At 45.9% G+C, this 24,800-nt stretch overlaps 1 protein-coding gene across 25 annotated transcripts in view; it reads right to left on the reverse strand.

The window, feature by feature from the left end:
* Positions 1 to 24,800, reverse strand: part of tenm3 (teneurin transmembrane protein 3) — a 4,148,867-nt gene that overhangs the window by 315,417 nt on the left and 3,808,650 nt on the right. For all 25 annotated transcript variants that reach the window (XM_038805737.1, XM_038805738.1, XM_038805732.1 and 22 more), the window contains one exon: positions 2,354 to 2,591. In XM_038805737.1, the coding sequence (XP_038661665.1) occupies positions 2,354 to 2,591 (238 nt within the window). The remainder of the gene's footprint in view (positions 1 to 2,353; positions 2,592 to 24,800) is intronic.

A 24,800-nucleotide genomic window follows, 5' to 3' on the forward strand; every position in this document is an offset into this window, starting at 1 on the left:
ATTACTCACTGGTAACTCATTAAATCGAAGAATCTGCCCTGGTCCGCATCTTTAAGGAATTTGCAGGAAATGAATTATTCTCACATTAATGTAATGGTGTTCAAAAAGCACGGGCTGCCAAAAGGTTCAACTGGCGAGTGCGGTGCCAGCTGTGATCTTTCCTGGGTATGTCGCGAATTGGCTGATCTTAAATGGGTGAAAGTGGGGACACCACAATCATTTGGATGGCCTTGATTGCGGTGGGGAGAGAAATCAATCCATCAGGGAGCGTGTGACTGACTGCTTGCCATTGGCCTCTGTTGGAATTTGTGTGCGCGTGCGCGCGTGTGTGTGTGTGTGTGTGTGTGTGCGTGCATGTGTGCGTGCATGTTTTGTACATATGCGTGCCCATCTTTCACTTGACTGTGGAGGTCCTGTTCACCTACACTAACTGGGCCATAAGTGAAGCACAGCTGGTGAGGTATCCGATGCTGAACTCTTGAGAACTCAGCCCCATCGTGAGTGAGCGCCTTCAGGAAGGGGGAGAGCAGAAAAGTAGATAGAGGAAAGGAAACAAACTCAAGAAAAATCTGTTGGTGACGAGCAAAGCAATGCATCTCGTAATTTGGGCTCCTCCGCTCGAACATTAAATAGACTATAACGTCGCCTTATGTCACTTCGCCTTTAATTTTACTTTTCTAATACCTCTTTAAAATGCTTTATTGCAATAAGCGTGCTGTATAACTATAGGTCGTTGTTGTTCACCCCCTTCACCCGTCAGCCAAACAACAACACTCCATAGTCAGAAAACACATTCGTAAAGATTATCCAGTCTGCCAGTGAGAGGTCAGAGGGCCTATTTACTGCTTAATATTATATCCAGCCCAATATGCACCAGTGCATATTACAGGATACTTCGAGGCCTGGATAGAGTGGACGTGGTGAGGGTGTTTCCACTTTTAGGAAAAACTAGAACCAGAGGGCACCATCTCAGACTAAAGGGACGATCCTTTAAAACAGAGATGAGGAGGAATTTCTTCAGCCAGAGGGTGGTGAATCTGTGGAACGCTTTGCCGCAGAAGGCTGTGGAGGCCAAATCACTGAGTGTCTTTAAGGCAGAGATAGATAGGTTCTTGATCAATAAGGGGATCAGGGGTTATGGGGAGAAGGCAGGAGATTGGGCATGAGGAAATATTAGCCACGATTGAATGGCGGAGTAGACTCGATGGGCCAAGTGGCCAATTCTGCTCCTATGTCTTATGGTCTTCTGGTGATTCTCCTTCCCCTCTATTGAAACCCAAATAAAACCAGCCAGAAGCAACATTATTCAAAATAAACCCTTTTCTTTAAACAGATGCTGAGGAGGCCGTGGCTGAATTCTACTGTTGCTAAGAAGCCCTAGTCTGTGCCAGCTTCCCTCTTACGTATCTCAACTTCAAAAGAAAGACGGAAGGGATTACTCCCAACTTTAAAGAGACACTTTCAAATAAGAATAGTTCATTAGAGACTGACCTCCAAGTCTCCTTGTTCTTCTTGACCTATCTCATTGAGTGCAATCAGAAAGATATGTCTCAAAAAGACTGATGAGATAGGATAAGAAGAGCTAATTGTGAAACAGTGCACGGCAGAATTGTAAAAGAATCCCGATCTTATTTGACTGCATAATTCCGTGACTATAATGTTCAACGATGTCCATAAAATGGCTATAATACAAATTAGTGCCAATGCAGGAATCTATTCCTCCTAGATGTGTGAGGATAATTCCACAATAGAAACTTAATTAAACCAGCAAATACATTTTTTTAAAAGCAAGATTATTAAGGGATTTACATTAAAGTCAGGCAAATGGAGTTAGTGTACAAATAAGACATCATCTAACTGAATTATCGAACAGGCTTGAGGGGCTGAATGGCCTACTCCTGTTCCTCTGTATTTTCTGCATTACAGAAAAGTAAATGATCCCACAAAGATGTTGATTCCTTTAATGAAGCTACTTGCCGACACTCATTCTGTTTGGATTCTGAGATTGGAGCCTGTGTACCCACCACCACCCCGCCTCCGCCTCAACCTAGTGGTGTTTGCAAAGTAAATCTAACTCCCTGAACCCAGTGGCAGAAGAGCAAGCATGCAGAGAACCTGGGACCGTCATACTGCCACTGCGAAAAGGGGAGCCATCCCAGGTTAGCAGAGGAAGAACCTGAAGGCTTCCTCCGAATCACAGGCAAGCAGATGCTATCATTAAAAGAAAGGTTTGGCTGGTGCTCATTGATCCGTGCATTAAGTGCTCATCAGAAAGTTACATTCTTGACTCGTTTGAAACGCCAGCCTCTCTTGACTGGTAGCGATGGTGTTTAGACTGGGTTCATGCATGTACCTGGTCTCCAGTGGCACATTGCTGCCAAGAACCCAGCTGTCCTGCAGCTGAACAGATTCCGGCGTGGTGGGCAGCTCGTTGGGCAGGACGGCCGCGGGGGCCGGGCTCTGGTTCCGCCTCTGGCTCAGCGAGTTCCTGTTGAGCGAAGTGATGGAAGGTTGTTGCTGTATCAGGTGCTGCTTGTGCACAGGGGGGAGCGGCTGTAATGTCGACTGGCTCTGCTGGATGGCTGGTTGCTCTATAGAGAGAGGAACAGTAGAGAGGGAAAGGGGAGAAAAGAAATTGCAAAAAGAATGTCAGTGTGTTTTGAGCTTTTGTTTGCTGAAGTCCTGTATGAGCGAGGGAATGTGACTCGGATTGACTCCCTTGTTCATTACAGTTGCATCTTGCCAAAATACTTTCTCATTCAGCCTTTTCAAAGGTATGTAGGAGTCAGCTCGTTTTTCAAGCTGAAACTCAAACTGTTAATAAGCAAATGTGGTAACATTATAGCACAAGACAACTGTACATCAGACATTCATAGAATAAAACAGGCCATTTGGTCCACCATACCCGTGCTGGCTCTTTGGAAGAGTTATTCAATCAGTCCGACACCCCTGCTTTTTCCCCACAGCCCTGCAATTTTTTTCGTTGTCCAATTCCCCTTTGAAAGTCACCACTGAACCTTTTGCACCACCCTTGAAAGGCATTTATTCCGATTCTTGCTGCATAAAGAAATTCTCATCTCTCTCCCTGCCACCATTTTTATTAAATCCCAATTCCTCTGGTAGTCAATCTTGTATTGTGCCATTTTCTTCAAAGCTGCACAATGTGCTTTTAGAAGGAGATACAGAACCCTCGACTCCCAATTGTAACGAAAGGCACCGAGGTAATTTCTCAGTCGGCGGGGTTCTCCATTCCGCGGCAGCGCAACCCCACCCACGGGTTCACCGGCGGTGTAGGGCAGCCACAATGGGAAAACCCATTGGCCGTTGGAGGGAATGGAGAATCCCGCTGCCGGTGACGGCAAGCCGCCAAGAAACACGTGGCTGTGGAGATGGAGAACGCACCCCACCATCTCTGCTGATGTTAATTCAATTCTTCGGTAGCATTGGGCTTAGCGTCTCCCCTCAACATTTTCATCCAATAAGGTTCAATCAGACTTAGATCATCAAAAAATACACAAAGTATGAAATAAATAACCTGAACTAAAAAAAGTAATGTTACAACTTAAAGCATGCTGTATGATGGTTTAATGGTAAACCTGATGTGGTACTGAGCCAAGCAGGACAGGAAGGATACAGGTTTGATTCTCCAATATGTACTGAGTAAAAGCATTTGTATAGTGTTGGCAGCTTGTAGGACTCTCACTTGTTGAATGTGCGTGCATGCTGCCTGTACCATGTTGGTAATGTGACATGTTCCACTGAGCGAGCAGAAGTATTTCACACACACATTTGGCATAAACCCATTCTACGGAGCAGATGTTCTTTCATGCCCATTTTACAGATTGTAGAACATGCTGATTACCGCACTCCGAGCTTCATGTACCTAATGACCATTAAATCCATTAGGCTGCCCATTTCCTCGGCTCAAGCTGCACATTTTCCTGACTTTGCAGGAGACACACGCTGGGACACCCAGCCTGGAGCTGGGTAACCTCCTCCGAGCAGTTGCTAGTGTCTACATTTACTCACACGGCTGATTCCTGATTAATACGCCACCAGTCTGCCAAGATGGGCTGCGCTCCAGGTCTAGTTTCTGTACACGGCTTCAAAGGGCACTACCAGCTTAATTAGGGGGCTTGTACGTTGGCTAGCTTCCTGAAATAGCTGACTCTGGACTTCTGTTGGGACGCTACGTTTGCTTGGCATCAAAAAGTGTCTTCCTGCAGTACAGACTTTTACAGCCCAATCAGAACAAGTTTTACACAGTTTAACAAAGGCTGAAGCAGGAATAACAGATCTTTGGCTGCAGAAATAACTGCATTCTTTAATTTTATAACGGACCATGAATTCTTGCATTTTATAGTGAGGGTGAACCCATCTTGAGTAGCAATGTAAAAACAGTTGCTTACAAATAAACAGCCCGTTTTACACCCTGCCGATACATCAGAGTGGGGAGAGGGCAGGGGTAGGAAAGGGGCTGTCGATCTTTCCACACATATTTGTGTTGGCGCCATGTTTAGCGTCACCTTTCGTCCCCCTCCAGCAACGCCAAAATATCAACGCTTACACAACGGACCACTTATACAGCACAGCCAATGCTAATATTCAGGCAAGAACATAACTGATCCCTGTTGCCTCAAGTCGCCGAGGTCCCAGGTTCAATCCCGGCTCTGGGTCACTGGCCGTGTGGCGTGTGCATTCTCTTCCAGTGTCTGCGTGGGTTCCCCCCCACAACCCAAAGATGTGCAGAGTAGGTGGATTGGCCAAGCCAAATTGGCCCTTAATTGGAAAAAATGAACTGCATCCTCTAAATTTAAAAACAAAAGAACATAACTGATAAAATGGTCTTACACGATAAAATTTTGCAGGTTAAAATAGCTGTCTTACGAAACAGTACCACAGAAATACAAATTGTTGACACAGGTTGATTCTTCCTCACAACTTTTACAAGGCGCCATTGGAGTTCATCCTGTGCCATCAATGGTGTATTGAAGCAGCGGTCTGTAGGATGTATGGCGAAGAAGGTTGGAAATTATTCTCACCTATACGGGTCTTGGGAGACACTTAGAAACTCATAGGCGGGCTGTAGCACAGAGGTGTCTGCACTGACCCGCTGAAGGAGCAATCTATCCAGTGCCTCGCCCGGCCTCGACCACAAAGCCCTGCAATTGTTTTTTTTTCCTTTTCAGGTAATGATCCAATTCCCTTTTAAAATAAAAACAGAAAATGCTGGAAAGACTCAGCAGGTCAAGCAGCATCTGAGGGGTGAGAAAGGGCCAAGGGTTAACATTTCAAGTCTGTACGACTTTCCTTCAGAGTGGACTTGAAACATTGGGCGGGATTTATCAGCTGTTCGCAATGGCGGGAAATTCCAATCCCACGCCGGCGCACGGATTTCCCGCAACAAGGGGTGCTGTCACCGGGAAATCCTGTTGGCAATGGCGGGGTCGGTAGATACGGCTGGCGGGCCACCTACATCGCTGAAAAACATGTGGCGGGGTAGTCGCTAAATTCTTTTTTTAATAAATTTAGAGTACCGAATACACAAATTAATTGGTACTGTAATTTTTTTTAAAAATTGTATTTGTGAGGCCTCCTAACAGACGAAAGCTGATTGTTTCTTATGACAGCCATTTTAATCTGCTAAATTTATCGTGTAAGACCATTTTGTCATAATATACACCAGTATATCATGGTGCAGACACACACACTGATGGACATACAGTAGGATCAATCAACATGCATAACACCGCAGCCAATCACCAGTTAGAGCACACTCACTATAAAGACAGAGGGCATCAGTTTTCCGGCTCATTCGGGATGCAGCCTTTCAGAAGTACAGAGCTTACAGCTTACAGCACAGATCCTCACCATGCGCTGAGTTATTAGACTGGTTAGGATAGACACAGGTCTTTAGTTCAATCTAACATCGTGTTAACCCACAGTAAGAGTATGTTCAACAGTTTATAGTTTAACAAAATAGTGTTGTACTATTTTAAGTGTTGGTGGCCTGTATGTGTTCCACGGATCCAGAGCACCGAACACATCACATTTTATCCGTTATGTTCTTGCCTGAATATCCCCCAGCTGCCACATTCTGGCGCCTTTTCGGGTACACGGAGGGAGAATTCAGAATATCCAAATTACCTAACAGCACGTCTTTCGGGGCCTGTGACCCAAGCCGGGAATCGAACCCGTATCCCTGGAGCTGTGAAGCAAGAGTGCTAACCACTGTGCTACCGTGCTGCACGGAATCTATAATCTTAGAGTAATTCTCTGGGGAGGCTAAATACTGCTGATGCTGGAAATCTGAAATCAGGGTCATATGGACTTAAAACATTACCTCTGTTGCTCTCCAAGGATGCTGCCAGTTCTGCTGAGGTTATTATTGACACTCCAGGGACCAGAGTTCAAATCCCACCTTGGCAGATGGTGGATTTAAATTTAATTCAAAAATTTAGAATTAAACGTCTAATGATGAACATGAAACCATTGTCGATTGTCATTAAAATCCATGGCCGGAATGTAGCAGCAGTTTACGGCAGGGGGAAATTCCGGTCCCACGCCGGCGCACGGGTTTCCCAGCGCTGAGGGGTGCTGTCAACGGGAAATCCCATTGACAATGGTGGTAGGTCCCACTGCCGTGCCGCCTCCTCCACTGAAAAACATGCAGCGAGGTGGTCGGTAAGTTCCATTTGTATCCTTCAGAGAATGTCTTTGAGGAAAGAAAATCTGCCGTCTTTACCTGGTCAGGCCTACATGTGACTCCAGACCCACAGCAAAGTGGTTGACTCTTAACTGCCCTCAGAAATGGTCTTGCAAGCTACTCAGTTCGAGAGCAATTAGGGATGGGCATAAAATGCTGGCCCAGCCTGTTTCGCCCACATCCAATGAAATAATTTTTAAAAACACTTTTGAGAGAAGTAAGGCACCCCGTGTGAGAGTTGAGCCATTCTTTGGGATTGTTAAAAGTGAACACGATTCTGTATGTTTTACGCACAAATTCATTGGATCTGACAAGCTGGAAAAGAGTTCTTCAGCTGTCAAGGAACTGTTCAATTTTCCAGGACCTGTCCAGTCAATAAGAAAGTGTTAGGGAGCTGTCCGCCTTCCAAAGGTATCCAGGAAGTGTCAAACCTGTTAAGGATATCCAGGAAGTGCCAGCACTGTAAAAGACCTGTCCAAGGATACCAGGGGGTGGACTTAACTAAATGGGAACAAAGTCCCATAGCAAGCGCATTTAGCCGCATGTTTCCCAAGGCCCACAGCTCCAAGAAACACAACATTATAAAACGGTACTCACGTTAGATAGGGGGCCTCAGCCAGGAACCCGTGGTCGAGGCTGCACATTGCCCCGTTTTGTGTACTGAGGAGCTCCACTCGCCGGAACTCCTCAGTGTAGAGAGAGAGATTGAGACACCATTTTTAAATGGCATCCCGATCTCTGGGGCCCCAAAGTGACCCCCGACACCCTCTTTCCCCCCCCCCCCCCCAACCCACAATACACAATGGGAGGGTCCCTCCAAACACCCATGTAGGGCACCCTTGGTCGGATAGTTACTGCGTGGATAATGCCAACCTGGTACCCTGGCAATGCCCATCAGTGACACCTGGGCAACGCCAGGCTAACGTCCAGGTGGCACTGTCAGGGTGCCAAACTGGCAGTACCAGGGTGCCCAGGTAGCACCAGCAGTGCCAGCGTATCACCCTGCTGAAAGGACATGCACCTGGGGGGGCCTCCGATCCCCTGGGAGGCCCCTAACAGTGCCGTTCCGGCTGGTCCCTGTTTGTAGGGACCACAATTGAACAGCACTCGGCCGAGGTCTCCGAGGCGGGGGAGATAGAACACATGCCTCGGGAATCTGCACATTAAAGTGAGACTAGCTGTCTCACTTTAATATGCAGGTTTGCTAAAAATGTGACCCCGCTCACAATTTACGGGATTTACATTGCAATGTCTCGCGAGATTGCATGAGACCATGCGAGGCATTGTGACTTGGGTAGATCCTGGGAGCAGGGTCTCCCGGCTTCTGTTGGCCACACTGCGCTGCAGCAAGCTGCGTTTCAGGTGCAGCGTGGCTGTAAAATCGTGCCACAGGTGAGATGGCATGGTGGGGGTAAGGGGAAAGGGAGGTGGATTGGGCATGGAAACGGCAAGGGGATTATGGATGGGGTAAGGACGGCTGAGGGTTGAAGGGGGAAGGCTGGAGGGATGTTTGTGTTTTCTTATTAATTATTTGTTTCAACACAGTGCCGGAGATGTCCTTACGACCTGTCTGTCTCCACACCCACTGATTCCAGGGTCACCCACCCTGATTCGGTTTTTCTGCGCACCACCCCACCCCCACTCTTCTCCGTCCCACTCAACCTCCACTCCTCCCCTCAAAAAATAAATCCCACCTGCGGGCTGACACTTTCAAAAGTTGAGTTCTGAGTAGGGAAATCCCCTGACTCAGTGAACCAGACATGGGGTGAAAAACTGGGCCACAGAGAGCGAAGATTAAAGGAACATCTCTCCAACCTCTGCATTCTCTCTCCATATTACAAATACAGAATTAAATTACCTCTTTAAGAATTCCAATAACAATTTAAAACTTGAAGAACAAGGGTTCCCCTCTTAAAAATACTTTGGGCAGGATTGGCTATTGGGCCGAGAATGTCTTCCGACGCTGGATTCGGGGCAGGAGCCGGTTTGATGCCAGTGGGCGATGATCCGCCCGCTCCAAATCGGCGTCATCGGGACACGTGCCATGCGCAGTCGCAAGGCCGTTGGCGCGTCATCAGCAGGCCCTCCCGCAATGCTCTGCCTCCGATGGGCCAAGTTCCCGAAGGCGCGGGCCACGTGGGGTCCCAGCGGTTGGGAACCTGGCGTGCTGGCTGTGGACAGTGTCCAGCACCACGGAACTCATCCTGGATCCGTGCCACTGACTGGGAGCGGCTGCTAGGGCTGGGGGGAATGGTGGGGGATGGCCAGTGGGTGGGTGGGTTAGGGTTCCAGCATGGCCGGCGCCATGTTTTCCGGCGCGACCGGTGCAGCTCGTCAGACCTGCACATGTGTGGCTTGGGACCTGCCGATTCGGCGCCCGTTTTCTGCCCGATCTGCGGGTGTTCCACGCAGCACCGGTGCTCGCCCCTCACCGGTACCAGAATCGGGAGGGATTCCCGCCGATTTTCCCATCGTATATCACCCACGGATTCTCCGTTGGAGCTGGCACAGCTTCAGGAATGGAAAATTCCACTCTTTATTTTCAGTGTCAGAGAGTTTAACATGGCAATAATTATTATTTGGAACATTTCTAAAATGACACTTTGACTGAGGTGAGCAAGACAATTTTCTGTGAAAAGTTTAGTTTCTCTCTATTGTGCAAACTTCAGCAACTTGACAGTAAAAATAATAATAATAGCTTATTGTCACAAGTAGGTTTCAACGTAGTTACTGTGAAAAGCCCCTCGTCGCCACATTCCAGGGCCTGTTCGGGGAGGTCGGTAAGGGAATTGAACCCGCGCTGCTGGCATTGTTATGCACTACTAGCAGGTGAATCTGAGGAAGGAGCAGTGCTCCAAAAGCAAGTGATTCAAAACACACCTGTTGGACTTTAACCTGGTGTTGCAAAACTTCTTACTGTACCATTTTTGTAATGAAACAAAAAAGTAGGCAAATGTCTTTAGCTTGCCATGGACGCATTCCTTGCAACATTCCTTTTTTCAACCATATAAATCATGGATTTTGGATTTAGAGACGTGTCTTTGGAGACAGAGTCAAGATTCGGAGGTGCGAATTGCAAGAAAATTGAGACCATATTCCCCCAACAGATGAATTATTATTTATTAGTGAATTCCATCACGTGGCTTTCTGGTGAGAGGAAGCAGAACACGCTATTACTTTGCGTGCTGCGGTAACCCCGAGTGACAGGCAGTTATAGTTCAGAGGAGCCAAGAGGGATGTCAACCGCATAAAAAGAGCAATTTATTAGCAGGTCGAAAGGAGCTGCTTTTTAAAAAAAAGATTTAACTGCACAGTCTTGCATACCTTCAGCACGGAGCTCAATGACCATGGTTAAGGGGAGGACTGGGACCAAATGGGTCTGTGATTGATTGTGCTCTACTTGGCCACTTAATGCATTAGGTACAGATGCCAATATATAGAGTAGATCATAGCACAAGCTGTAAGGATTACAAAGTAAAATTTATGGAACAACTAAAAGAATTCAGATTTCTTCAGACAGCAGAAACCTGATTACGAAGCATATAAGATGCTCACTATTTTTCAATGTCATGCTGTCATGGGGGGCTCATCAGTGGGCTGTTATTTCAAAAGCTTTTGATTAATATTTCATAAGAACTGAAATTACATCCTTTGTAGCTTGCTCTTTTAATGGGGCTGAGTGGTATCTGGCAAATATTATTTTAGGGCTCTGCCTGGTTTAATTTGAGGCTACTTCCACATATCGCACTCAGTTTAGCAGAGAGCCGTTCAAACTTTGCTGTAAACAAATTAAATGCTGCAAAGGTGAGGTGATCTGCAGCATTGCAGCCACACACACTCTCTGGAGGAAGCGCTCGGAGCCGAAATACAAAAAATGGAAAAGCAACTCACATCCAACTCATAAACAACAGAATAGGGGACTCAATAGAATGTGTGCCACCAGCATGTTGTGTTAACTTGGACGTTGTTGAAATTAAGATTTTTCCCGGCTTGGTTGATACTCTTAATGACAAAGCTGGGGAAAAAAATCGCTTTGTTCAGAGTTACCATCTTGATGAGAAGGCTTCGGGCCAATTCACACTCAACAAACTGCTCTGAAAACTCTGCTCATATTTTGACAGCTGTGGAAAAATTGCAGCACAGCAGCTGAGACATTTCACAACATTCTGAAATAATCAACAACGTTCGAAATCAAACAACCCACACCTTTCTAAAACAATCAATGAAGTTCCAAATAAATTGACCCAGAACATTCTAAAATAGAAATTCAACTTGGCCCATCTCCCCATGTTAAGAATTCTTTAAAAAAAATTCCAGAATCCAGATACACATTTTCATATGCTACCTGCATATCAGGTGCTGTTGAGATATGTCCATTCACCTTTGATATATACGGCAGGATTCTCCGGTCCTCAAGCAGTGTGTTTGTCAGCGGTGGAAGGTGATGCACCATTCGTTGATGGGTCATTCTCTGCTCTCTCCACTGTCAATGGGAAGTCCCACTGAAGTCACCCCATGCTGCCGGTAAACAGGCTGGAGGATTTTAGCCTGACAAGAGACGGGAGCTGAGAATCCCACTGGCAGCGGGAGGTGGAAACGTACCGCCAAGAGACATGCTGCTGGCAGGCCGGAGACATAAGAACATAAGAACTAGAAGCAGGAGTAGGCCATCTGGCCCCTCGAGCCTGCTCCGCCATTCAATGAGATCATGGCTGACCTTTTGTGGACTCAGCTCCACTTTCCGGCCCGAACACCATAACCCTTAATCCCTTTATTCTTCAAAAAACTATCAATCTTTACCTTAAAAACATTTAATGAAGGAGCCTCAACTGCTTCACTGGGCAAGGAATTCCATAGATTCACAACCCTTTGGGTGAAGAAGTTCCTCCTAAACTCAGTCCTAAATCTACTTCCCCGTATTTTGAGGCTATGTCCCCTAGTTTTGCTTTCACCCGCCAGTGGAAACAACCTGCCCGCATCTATCCTATCTATTCCCTTCATAATTTTAAATGTTTCTATAAGATCCCCCCTCATCCTTCTAAATTCCAACGAGTACAGTCCCAGTCTACTCAACCTCTCCTCATAATCCAACCCCTTCAGCTCTGGGATTAACCTAGTGAATCTCCTCTGCACACCCTCCAGTGCCAGTACGTCCTTTCTCAAGTAAGGAGACCAAAACTGAACACAATACTCCAGGTGTGGCCTCACTAACACCTTATACAATTGCAACATAACCTCCCTAGTCTTAAACTCCATCCCTCTAGCAATGAAGGACAAAATTCCATTTGCCTTCTTAACCACCTGTTGCACCTGTAAACCAACTTTGTGTGACTCATGCACTAGCACACCCAGGTCTCTCTGCACAGCAGCATGCTTTAATATTTTATCGTTTAAATAATAATCCCGTTTGCTGTTATTCCTACCAAAATGGATAACCTCACATTTGTCAACATTGTATTCCATCTGCCAGACTCTAGCTCATTCACTTAACCTATCCAAATCCCTCTGCAGACTTCCAGTATCCTCTGCACTTTTCGCTTTACCACTCATCTTAGTGTCATCTGCAAACTTGGACACATTGCCCTTGGGCCCCAACTCCAAATCATCTATGTAAATTGTGAACAATTGTGGGCCCAACACGGATCCCTGAGGGACACCACTAGCTACAGATTGCAGACCAGAGAAACACCCATTAATCCCCCCTTTGCTTTCTATTAATTAACCAATCCTCTATCCATGCTACTACTTTACCCTTAATGCCATGCATCTTTATCTTATGCAGCAACCTTTTGTGTGGCACCTTGTCAAAGGCTTTCTGGAAATCCAGATATACCACATCCATTGGCTCCCCGTTATCTACTGCACTGGTAATGTCCTCAAAAAATTCCACTAAATTAGTTAGGCACAACCTGCCCTTTATGAACCCATGCTGCGTTTGCCCAATGGGACAATTTCTATCCAGACTGCCGCCCATGTTGGTTCACAGACAACCAGACTAACAGGAGCAAAAACATGACATCTGCCCAGCTTCAGTGTCAAGAGGTAAGTAATAAAAAGAAACATTGTTTTGACTTGTTCTCCTTCCCAGCAATCAACAAGAGATATATGAATTATAGCAAGTTATCGTATCAGTTACTGGGACAATTCTAACCCTACCAGCAGAAAATAGGTGGGCAGGCAGTTTAATTTAGAGTACCCAATTATTTTTTTTCTAATTAAGGGACAATTTAGCATGGCCAATCCACCTAAGCCTGCACACCTTTTTTTGAGTTCTGGGGTGAGACCCACACAGAGAATGTGCAAACTCCACATGGACAGTCACCAGAGGCCGGGGTCAAACCTGGGTCCTGGGCGCTGGTAGCAGTGCTAACCACTGCGCCGCATTGGGCAGGCAGTTAAAATTGTCAATATCCTGCTCTGATCCCACTATCTGAAATTTTAACCAGCTCTTCTGAGCAGACAGCAAGGACATGTGCTTGAAGCCAGCAGGATTCTCCTTTAAATATCTAGATCAGTCAGTGGGCCTTAACTGCAGTTTCAACTGGTGACTGAAGCGGAGAAGGCCAGTGGGAAGAGAACCCAGGGGCAGAAGCTAGGGTCTGGGTGGCAATGGTGGCAGAGTAGTAGCGTTATTGGACTAGCAAATCGTAGACCTGGACTAATACTCCAGAGACACATGTCCAAATCCTTGCATTGATCTATATTCAATTAATTAATAAATTTGGAACTGGAGGGGAGTTTCATTAATACTGATCATGCAGCTCCCAGATTGTTGTACAAACCCATCTGGTTCATTAATGTCCTTTAGAGGAAGAAATCTGCCATCCTTACAGGGTCTGGCCTACATGTGACTCCAGGCTCATAGCAATGTGAGTGACTGCATCTAACAAGCGATACGATTGTATCAAACTGTTCCAGGCAAAAAGCATGTTGGATGCACCTCCACACCGCCAACCACGCCGGCGTCAATTCTCCGCTCTGTGGAGAATCGCGTGACAGTGTCGGGGCGCCGTGGCCCGGTCGCGGGGATTCTCCGGCCCGGACCCGGCCTGAGAGAATCCGGCCCCATGATGTTGCCTGTTAGCCAGTTTCTGCTTCCCACCTCTTGCATGCAGGCAGCAGACAGATGATACCTGGAGTTAAAATTACCTCAGCCTCATGCTCCCAAGGTTACGGGCCTTTGCCTCAGACCCACCAAGTGTTTGAGTTCCAAGTGAAAATCGGGGCTCTTAATTTTTCCAATTCAGCAGCTTTCAAGTGTCTTGTAGAGTTTTGCGGTCAGTTAAAAATCAGTGGCCAGTGTGCGTGTGGGTGAAGATGTCAGTGGAGGCCAAACTCACGCATGCGCTGGCCTATACAATTAAGCTGATTCACTGACATTAACGTATGGTAAATGGGTGAAGCATGATATGGCTGCAGGCATCTCTGACCATGAGTCAAGGGGCGGGATACTCCTTTGCCTGACGCCGAAATAGTGTTCAGCGATCAGGTAGAGAATGGGCTTCGCTGCCGAAATCGGGGACGACGCACACTGTTTGCACGTCATCGGCCAGCCCTCCCACGATGCTCCATCCCCGATGGGTCGTGTTCCTGGTGGCGTGGGACACATGTAGTCTCAGCTGTGCGGGAACCCGGCGTGGCGGCTGCGGACTGTGTCCAACGCCGCCACACTCGGCCAGAATCCGTGCCGCTGGGGAGGGGGGGGGGGCATCTGCTAGGGCTGGAGGCACTGGTGGGGGGTTGGGCTGTGGGGTCGCTGTTGACGGGTCGGGTTCGCCGTGCTATACGGCGCGGCCGCTGCAGGTCACCAGCCGTGTGCATGCACGGCCCGGGATCTGGCCATTCTCTGACCATTTTTGGCGCAGGAGATGGGAGTTTCACCGGGTGCTAGCCACTCACCGGTCCCTGAATCGATGAGGGTTTCATGCCGAATTTTGGTTGTAAAAGACCACAAATACAGTAAACCGCTGAAACGGAGAATCCAGCCCGAGATCTTTGAAAGAGGAGAGAAAATTAAGAAGAAAATGGAGCAGCACTGGGGACAGAATTTGTGTTTTTACTGTGAATGAAGAAATTTGTCTTATTATGAGAAGAAAATGTCCAGACTAATGCTTCCATTAAGATGGTGGATCGAGATATTAAGAACGAGCATTTTCAGCTCATTTCCCTATAGGTAAGTCAAGCTTTTTAAATGCTGGATAATAAAAATAGCTGTACCTTGCGACACTATGTGAATATTAATGGGCAAAATACACCTTTGCATTAACCCATGGAAGATTCTCTTCATCAGAAACAGTTAACCTTTCTTAAGGAATGGATAAACGATTAATATTTAAATAGGGAAGCAAAGAAAATTGTTTGCAAAAAGTGTGAAGCATTCTCACGGTATTGTCTGCATTGGACTAAAGCAGGTGTTCAAACAGAGCACTAAATTGTTCTCACAAGAGTATTTGAAAGTCGTGGTGTTTTCATAAATTGTCAGGAGACTTTAGTGCCTCGAGGGTGTACATCCCTTAATACTTTTCTGCTATCTCCAGACTTTCAGGTTGTCAGCTGCCCTGATTTCCGAGCTTTCTACATTAAATTCTCCGTGAGGGAATGTTATATTTTTCCACGTTGTGACTGTGCTGTGAGACCGCACATACACAAATGTGAGAGGATGTAACTACCAGAGTTGTTGAAGGGGAGCCAGTGGATGTGATATAATTGGACTTTCAGAAGGCTTTTCAGAAAGTCTCGCATAAGAGATTAGTGTGTAAAATTAAAGTGCACATGATTAGTGGTAGAGTATTGAGATGGAGAGAAAACTGGTTGTCAGACAGGAAACAAAGAGTAGGAATTACTGGGTCTTTTTGAAATTGACAGGCAGTGGCTGGTTGGGTACCGCAGGGATCAGTGCTAGGACCCCAGCTATTCACAATATATATTAATGATTTAGATGAGGGAACTAAATGTAATACTTTCAAATTTGCAGATGACACCAAGTTGGGTGGGAGGGTGAGTCACGAAGAAGATGCAGAGATCCTTCAGTGTGATTTGGACAAATTGAATGAGTGGGCCAATGAATTTAAAGTATAATTTGGAGAAATGCGAGGTTATCCACTTTGGTGGCAGAAGCGAGAAGGCAGACTATTATCTGAATAGCCATAAATTAGGTGAGGGCAATGTGCAATGAGACCTGGGTGTCCTCTTACACCAGTCACTGAAGGTAAGCAGCAGGTACAACAGGCGGTAATGGCGACAAATGGTATGTTGGTCTTGATTGCGAGAGGATTAGAGTACAGGAGCAGGGATGTCTTGCTGCAATTATACAGGGCCTTGGGGAGGCCACGCCTGGAAAACTGTGTGCAGTTTTGGTCTCCTTATCTGAGGGACAATGTTCTTGCTCCAGAGGGGGTGCAGCAAAGGTTTCCCTGACTGATTCCTGGGATGGCGGGACTGACATATGAGGCGAGATCGAGTCAGTAAGAATTGTATTCACTGGAGTTCAGAAGAATGAGGGGGGGGATCTCATAGAAACCTATAATATTTTAACAAGGTAGGTGAAGAAAGGATGTTCCTGATGTTGGATGTTTCCAGAACCAGGGGTCACAGATTGATGAAGCGGGGTAGACCATTTAGGACAGAGATGAGGAGAAATTTCTCTCTACCTCCCTTTCTGAATATCGGGCTTATAATAGCTACCCTCCAATCCGTAGGAATCATTCCAGAGATGCAGAATTTTGGAAAATGACTGCCAATGGATCAACTATTTCTGGGACTATTTCCTTAAATGCTCTGGGGTGAAGATTATCAGGCCCTGGCGATTATCTGCCTTCAACCCCATTAATTTCCCCAAAACCATTTCTCGACTAATACTAATTTCCTTCAGCTCACTGTGTTTCTCAGAACGTCCGGTACATTATTCATGTCTCGAGGAAAGGTTGAGGGTGCTAGGCCTTTTCTCATTAGAACGGAGAAGGATGAGGGGCAACTTGATAGAGGTTTATAAGATGATCAGGGGAATAGATAGAGTAGACAGTTAGAGACTTTTTCCCTGGGTGGAACAAACAATTACAAGGGGACATAAATTTAAGGTAAATGGTGGAAGATATAGGGGGGATGTCAGAGGTAAGTTCTTTACCCAGAGAGCAGTGGGGGCATGAAATGCACTGCCTGTGGAAGTAGTGGAGTCGGAAACATTAGGGACCTTCAAGCGGCTATTGGATAGGCACATGGATTACGGTAGAATGATGGGGTGTAGATTAATTTGTTCTTAATCTCGGACAAAAGTTCGGCACATCGTGGGCCAAAGAGCCTGTTCTGTGCTGCATTTTTCTATGTTCACCACAGGGCAGGTTTTGCAAGTTCACAGAATTTCCTGCAGTGGGAGTGAGGATGGGAATTTTGCAGGAGTGCTGCATACCACACAGGATTAACTGCCTCGCAGTTTGTAAAACCTATCTGAGTTTACACAGGGTGCAAAATGGGAAATATTTACGTTTCCTTCAGTGAAAGCGTTCTTCTTTTATCATATTAATTGAGCATTGCTCTGAAATGGATACCTCCCCATGCCTCACAGGTTTCTCTGCATATCTGAAAGCAAGATGTGCCACTGTGTCAGACACATAATTGAGCAGAACAATCTGAGTGGAATAAATCACTTCAAGACCATTTAGAAGAACTACCCCACTGTAATTTGACCTCAATTCACTAAAACCAACTTCAAAAGCATCACTGCACATTCTGATGTGTCTGATTGGTGCACTGTGTCAGTATTAGCTTCACTTCCTGTGTGATAACTTTCAACTACTGTCCTCAAATCTTACAACAGTTCGATATTTATTATTCCTCTTTAATTCCCTGACCTTTTTTCTCCTCCCCTGACCTGAAGGCATAGGCCCCATTATTACCTCATCCCAGTGACTATTTTACATGCGTCAGGCAAGACTGGCAGCATCAACAGGCACTTCAACCTTGGAGTGTCTCACAGTGAAGTCAATTCTGCTATCATCGGGTCCTCATGCATATAGATGCACTTTTCTGTCGTACCAAGCGGAAAGTTATCGGGGTTAAGGAGGTTGCTTGGGCCTTCCTTCACTGAGAGAGAGTTAGGCCACTTGTGTACATACTTCTGTTACCCTCACTGGAATAAGCCACTTGGCACAGATGAGACAATTCAGTCTATAAAGTTCACTGCACTGAGTGCTGATATTCTCTGCAGCCCAATGCGAAGAAACCCAGTTTATGTTTGGTGCACATCCTTTCCAGTTCAAAGTACTTCCAGAGAATAACAACAAGGCTGATTTTACTTTCCCCCAAACCTTTGCTGATGACCTTCAAAGCTACACACATATGCACGAGGCAGGCAAAGTATGAGTTATCTCAGAGTGGATTTGTGTTAATATAAATCCATTCTCAAATTCACTGAACTGGTTACTGCAGACCAGGTCAAAACGTCCAAGGAAAATTGCTCCATAAAATATTGATGCAATTCTGGGAGTTGTTTCCTACCAACAGATAAACACTTCGGTCAAATGGCAAATTTACACAGAAGCTGCCCAAGAACAGGGTCCACCTGGACATATGGCGATGAAAGGAGGCTCTGAATTTCATTGAATCCGTGGAACCACCACTGTACAAAAGGAGGCCCTTTGGCCCATTGGGTCTGCACCAATCTTCCAAAAGAGCACTCCATCTCGGCCCTAACCCCGTAACCTCGCACATTGATCATGGCCAATCCATCTAACCTGCATACCATTGGACCATGGGAGGGAACCGGAGCATGCGGAGGAAACCCACGCAGGCATGGGGAAAACGTGCACACCTCAAACAGACAGTCACCCAATGCCGGAATCGAACCAGGGCCCCTGCCACTGTGAGGCAGCAGTGCTAACCACTGTGCCACCATGCCATCCTTTCAGATTTGCTGCTGAGCCATCGAACTTTGTTGGAAGCGTGGATTAAATAGGGTTTCCAGTAAAGCAGTGGCAGAAAGATAGGAAAGTTCAGTCCATTTCATAGTCAGCATTTGCTTTTTTTTTGTCCCCTTTCAGACCACCAAAAAAACAAATGATCAAGTCAGCTTTTAAAAACACAATATCACAGAGCTGTCCTTCAAACTTCCAGACACCAAAATCTCTAAAATGCTTCAATCTGCTTTGAATTGTGGTTGAGAAGTTCAGGGTTAAGAAACAGATCATGTCGCTTGTCTAAGCCTTCATGGCTCTGGGATTTTGTCAACTAACAAGGAGCATAAAATGTTAGCATCTATGTCTGGTTTGGGTTATTTGCACAAATATACATGGAAGAGCTACACCTGACATTTATCAGGATCACAGTGGCATTTTGGAGCAATACGCTGGTTTGATATGACAGAACAGCCCTGAACTGGGGTCTCAGTCATGGCTGAACTGATCACCCAGCCATTCTCTGCTTGAACCCTCAAAAAGCGATGGGTCCTGATGGGGTCCCTGGTCATGCACTCAGATCCTGCATGGACCAGCTGGCGGATGTGTTTGCGGACATTTTCAACCCCACTACTCTGTTCCGAGGTTCCCATCTGCTTCAGGAAGACCACCATCCTACCAGTGCCGAAGAAGAACCAGGCAATGTGCCTCAATGACTACCATCCAGTGGCCTTAACACCGATCATTAAATTTAAAAAAATAATCTTTATCGTCACAAGTAGGCTTACATTAACACTGCAATGAAGTTACTGTGAAAAGCCCCTAGTCGCCACATTCCGGCGCCTGTTCGGGTACACAGAGGGAGCATTCAGAATTCTCAGTGGGTATGGGAATTGAACCCGCGCTGCTGGCCCTGTTCTGCATCACAAACCAGCTGTTTAGCCCACTGAGCTAAACCAGCCCACTCCAACGCTTCCTCGCATTATACTCCAATGCTTCTTCACATTACACTGCAATAATTGTGAAACGTTTTTTGACACTGGAGGGTAGATGGGACAATACATTTGAATGTTGAATTGAATTCTCTGCCTACATTAGTTGAAAGTTGCTTGTCTCAGAAGCTGTCAGGCAGGCTTAATTTTTAAATTCTTAACAACTTCAAAATTTGCAGATGATACAAAACTTGGAAGCATTATAAACTATGAGGAGGGCAGTGTAGAACTTCAAAAGATTCATGGACAAGTTGGTGGAATGGCTGAAAAGGTGGCGGCTAAAGTTTTCCTGGGTTCCCCATGAGACCAATGGAAAACCCCATTGGCAGCCGAGGGACCAGAAGATGGTGGGCTGCCTTGGCTGCTACAAAACACGCCGGGTAGGTGCTCGAGGGAATATGTTGGAAATCACGCCCAATTTAAATAAATGGTACAACTTGAAAGGGGGTGCTGGAACAGAGGAACTTGGCTGTAGATGTGCACAAGTTATTCAAGATGCCAGGAAAGGTTGAGAAAGTAGCTGATAATGCATACAGTATCCTAGGTTTTATTCCAGGGGTATTGAGTACAAAAGCAAGGCGTTACATTGACCTTGGCGAATACACTGTTAGATCTCAGCTGGAATATTGCACACAGTTCAGGACGCTCACTTTAAGAAGAATGCAAATGCATTGGAGAGACTGCAGAAGAGATTTCTGATAATCATTCCAGGGATGAGGAACAGAAGCTGTGAAGATAGATTGGAGAAGTTGGGCCTCTTTTCTTTTGAGAAAAGGCAGCTGGGAAGAGATTTGATAGAAGTATTCAGAACCATGGGGAGTCCGGACAGAGTAGATAAGGAGAAACCAAAAGAGAAAATGCTGGAAAATCTCAGCAGGTTTGGCAGCATCCATGAGCAGAGAAAAGAGCTAACGTTTCGAGTCCAGGTGACCCTTTGTCAAAGCTGAGATAAGTAGATAAAGAGAAACTGTTCCCATTGGTGGAAGAATTGAGAACCAGAGGACACCGATCTAAGGTTTAAGAAACAAAAGTAACTTGAGAAAAAACATTTTCACACAGCGAGTGGCTAGGTTCTGGAATGCACTGCCTGAGAGTCTGGTGGAGGCAGGTTCAATGAAGGCAATCGCGAGGGAGTTGAATGAGTATTTGAAAAAGGTTACGGGGAGAAGGCAGGAGAGTGACACCAGGTGAAATGTTCATTCAGAGAGCCGGTGCAGATATGATGGGCCATACGGCCTTGCTCTATACTGTAACAATTCTGTGATTATTCTTTACTGTGGCGTTGACGCTTAGAACTAGTGGAGTCCTGCAGGGGAAGACTGCCTCGGATTAATATTTCTATTAAAATTATAACCATAAAATAGGTGTTCACGCCGATACTACAAATAATGTGTGTATTTTCTGCAATACAAATGATCATTTATTTTGTGTGCATGTTACTTGCTCTTGTTTTAATATAAATGGCAACCATTACTAGGAGTTGACACAGCTGCCAATGCAATTATGTCAGTGTGTCACCGACTGCATTACCCTGCTTTGCCATCTTAACCTGTTAATTGTCTTTCAGCACAGGCCATCAGACAACGAGGCCCTTTCAAGTGTGATGCTTATGCACAAAGCAAATTCTGCTGGTTGCTCAGTCACAATAACGGAGTTGGCACCCAGGACTACCTGATCCAATGTCCTTGTTCCTGAGAGTGAACAGAAACAGCTGTTCGCAGTTATTTTGTTTTGCTCTCTTTTTTAAATTTAGAGTACCTAATTATTTTTTTTTCAAATTAAGGGGCAATTTTAGCATGGCCAATTCACCTACCCTGCATATCTTTGGGTTGTGAGGGTGAAATCCACACAGACTCGGGGAGAATGTGCAAACTCCACACGGACAGTGGCCCGGGGCCGGGATCGAACCCAGGTCCTCGATGCCATGATTGTTTTGCTCTTTCGATATTTTCCCTTGCTTTTCTTAAAGTGACTACCGGGGCCACCAGCAGCAAACTTAATCCCGTACACATTCTTTCTGCTGCTGCTCAAAGTCACTGTTGCTTCTATTTCTTTTTAGCACAGTGGGTTATATAGCTGGCTTGCAATGCAGAACAATGCCAGCAGCGCGGGTTCAATTCCCGTACCAGCCTCCCCGGACAGGCACCGGAATGTGGCGACTAGGGGCTTTTCACAGTAACTTCATTGAAGCCTACTTGTGACAATAGCAATTATTATTATTATTATAGTCACAGCAGTCACTGAGAGCAAGCATGCGGCGCACAGCAAGCAGTTAGGGAGGCCACTGTTATGTTGGTCTTCATTGCAAGAGGACTTGAGTACAGGAGCAAGGATGCCTCACTGCAGCTGTTACAGGGCCTTGGTGAGACCACAGCTGGAGTATTGGGTGCAGTTTGGTCTCTTTATTTAAGAAGGGGTGTACTTGCCATGGAGGGAATGCAGCAAAGATTCATCGGACTGATACTTGGGATGGCACGATTGTCACCACGATTTGGTTGATTGTTTCTATATTCACTGGGATTTAGGCACATTTTAAAAAGAAATACAAATTTCCTTCAATTCCTCCTTCTCACTGGACCTGCATTCCTTCGCACATATGGAAAGTCATTTGCGGCTTCAACCATGAAGACAGAAGTAGCTGCTTAACTGCTCTGCCATTTCCTTGTTCTCTATTTTGGAATGTAAGGGACCTCCATTTGACTTCACTAATCTTTTTCTTTTTACATACTTATAGAAGCTTTTACAGTCCACTTCTATGTTACTTACAAGTTTACTCCCATTTTCCCCCTCTTAATCAAACTCTTGCTCCTCTGTTGCTGAATTCTGAACTTCTCCTGATCCTCAGACTGATGACTTTTCCCTGCAACTTTCTATGACTCTTCTTTGAGTCCAATACTGTCTTTAATTTCTTTTGTTAGCCATAGTTGGGCTGCCTTTCTTGTCGTGGTGTAATCCATGGCTCCTGTTCCCTGCTCTTAGCCCAGGCCAATTCAATTTGTCCCCACCATTATCCTGAGTGAAATGAGCAACTTCACCACAGATCAGGGATCAAACCTGGGTTCTTGCTCATGAATATGGATCAACAGGTACCACATTTGCCCATTGAATGATTCAAGGAGCTGATAGCTATTAATTGCAGAGTCAATTTGCCCTGTATGTAACGTCCTCAGAGGGACGCTGCATTGGAGCTCAGTAAATCTTTGCCGACATTCTCAGGGGACTGTTAAGCTGGAGGGACAACAGAATTCCCCCTCACTTGTCGCAGGGACCTGGAATCACTGAGTGTGAGGAAGGGAAGGCTGATGAACCGACTCAAGGGATTCTTCACGCTTGCCTGGGGAATACATAAAGAGATCACCATGGGAACCAACTTCAGTTGAATGATATGAGCAGCTTCTGAAAGGTACATGTCATCTATCATCAAACAGCTGCAAAAATTATAATTTGGTAAATATACATTACAACCACCGCATCTCCCTAGCTGCTTTTGTTGCTGCTGTTAGTTTAATTCAGATTCAAGAAGGCTGACATCTGTGAAACACCTCCCAACGGTTACACTGCTAAATCCTATTATCGCAATGTTGGAATTGCACTGTTAAAAGTTTGTGGGTTGATGAGTCTGCGACTGGGTGAAGGCTGAGCAGGAGCCCAAACACAGACTGGCATCAGACGGAATGGGGAGATGGTGGTATAATAGTAACATCAGTGAGCTAATAATCCAGGGGCCCAGGCTAATGGTCTGGAGTGGTGGATTCAAATCTCACCACAGAAGCTAGTGGATTTTAAATTCAGTTAATTAAACCACCTGGAATTGAAAAGCTAGCCTCAGTGGCCAAGGAACTGGCATGGATTGTCACGAAAACCCACCCTTTTCACTAATGTCCCTTTAGGGAAGGACATCGGCCATCCTCACCCAGTTTTGCCTATATGTGACTTCAGACCCACTACAATTGCCCTTTGTTATGGCCCAGCAAGCCACTCAGTCCAAGGGTAACTAGGGATGAGCAACAAATGTTGATCTTGCCTGTGACACCCACATCCCATGAAAGAATGAAGAAGAAAGTATGTGCCATGGATGGAATTTGAAGGCAAAAGGGAGATGCCGGCGTTGGACTGGGGTGAGCACAGTAAGAAGTCTTACAACACCAGGTTAAAGTCCAACAGGTTTGTTTCAAACACGAGCTTTTGGAGCACAGCTCCTTCCTCAGGTGAATGGAGAGGTATGTTCCAGAAACATTTATATAGACAAAGTCAGAGATGCTGGACAATGCTTGGAATGCGAGCATTTGCAGGTAATCAAATCATTATCAAATCTCCGGGTAAGCGTTCTCCAAGGCGGTCTTCAGGACACGTGACAACGCAGAATTGCCGAGCAAAAACGTATAGCTAAGTTCCGCACGCATGAGTACGGCCTCAACAGGGATCTTGGATTCATGTCGCATTACATCCACCCCCCACCATCTGGCCTGGACTTGCAAAATCCTACCAACTGTTCTGGCTTGAGACAACTCACACGTCTTTAACCTGTGATTATCCCTCTCCCTGGATCTGTAATGATTTGATTACCTGCAAATGCTCACATTCCAAGCATTGTCCAGCATCTCTGACTTTGTCTATATAATGTTTCTGGAACATACCTCTCCATTCACCTGAGGAAGGAGCAGTGCTCCGAAAGCTCGTGTTTGAAACAAACCTGTTGGACTTTAACCTGGTGTTGTAAGACTTCTTACTGTCTTTTTACAATGGTCATGCCAATTTTGCCTGAATTACACAGAGGAAACCAATGCAATGAGCAGAAACTCTGGGTTCAATTTCTTGTCTGCACCAAATCAAAGGCGGGTTGTGTGTTGTTCACTCATGACTATGAGTACTGGGTTAAGGCTGTTAAAATATTTAATTTGCATCTTCACAATCAATACATCCAAGATGCTCTCCCCAAGAGTACTTGGGAGCGTCCAGTCCAGGCATTGGACAGTCGAGGGGGTCGTCTGATCTAAATCTCTGTCCCTTTACCACAGCTACATTCGCGGCCCGGTGTCCCTAGAGGGGGCGAATAGGGTGTCCCCAGGCACCCTTGAGATCTTCCGTGCCCATTGGGTGCCATATGGGTTGGGGTGCTTTATTGACCCTGTTAATCACAGTTTGGTTTGATGCTTTAATACTCATTTGTGATTTGCATTTTGTTTAAGGCAGTTTGCCTTTAAAGGACTGCCC

Source organism: Scyliorhinus canicula, chromosome 8 (genome assembly GCF_902713615.1).
Source record: "Scyliorhinus canicula chromosome 8, sScyCan1.1, whole genome shotgun sequence".
In the NCBI taxonomy this organism is placed as follows: Eukaryota; Metazoa; Chordata; class Chondrichthyes; order Carcharhiniformes; family Scyliorhinidae; genus Scyliorhinus; species Scyliorhinus canicula.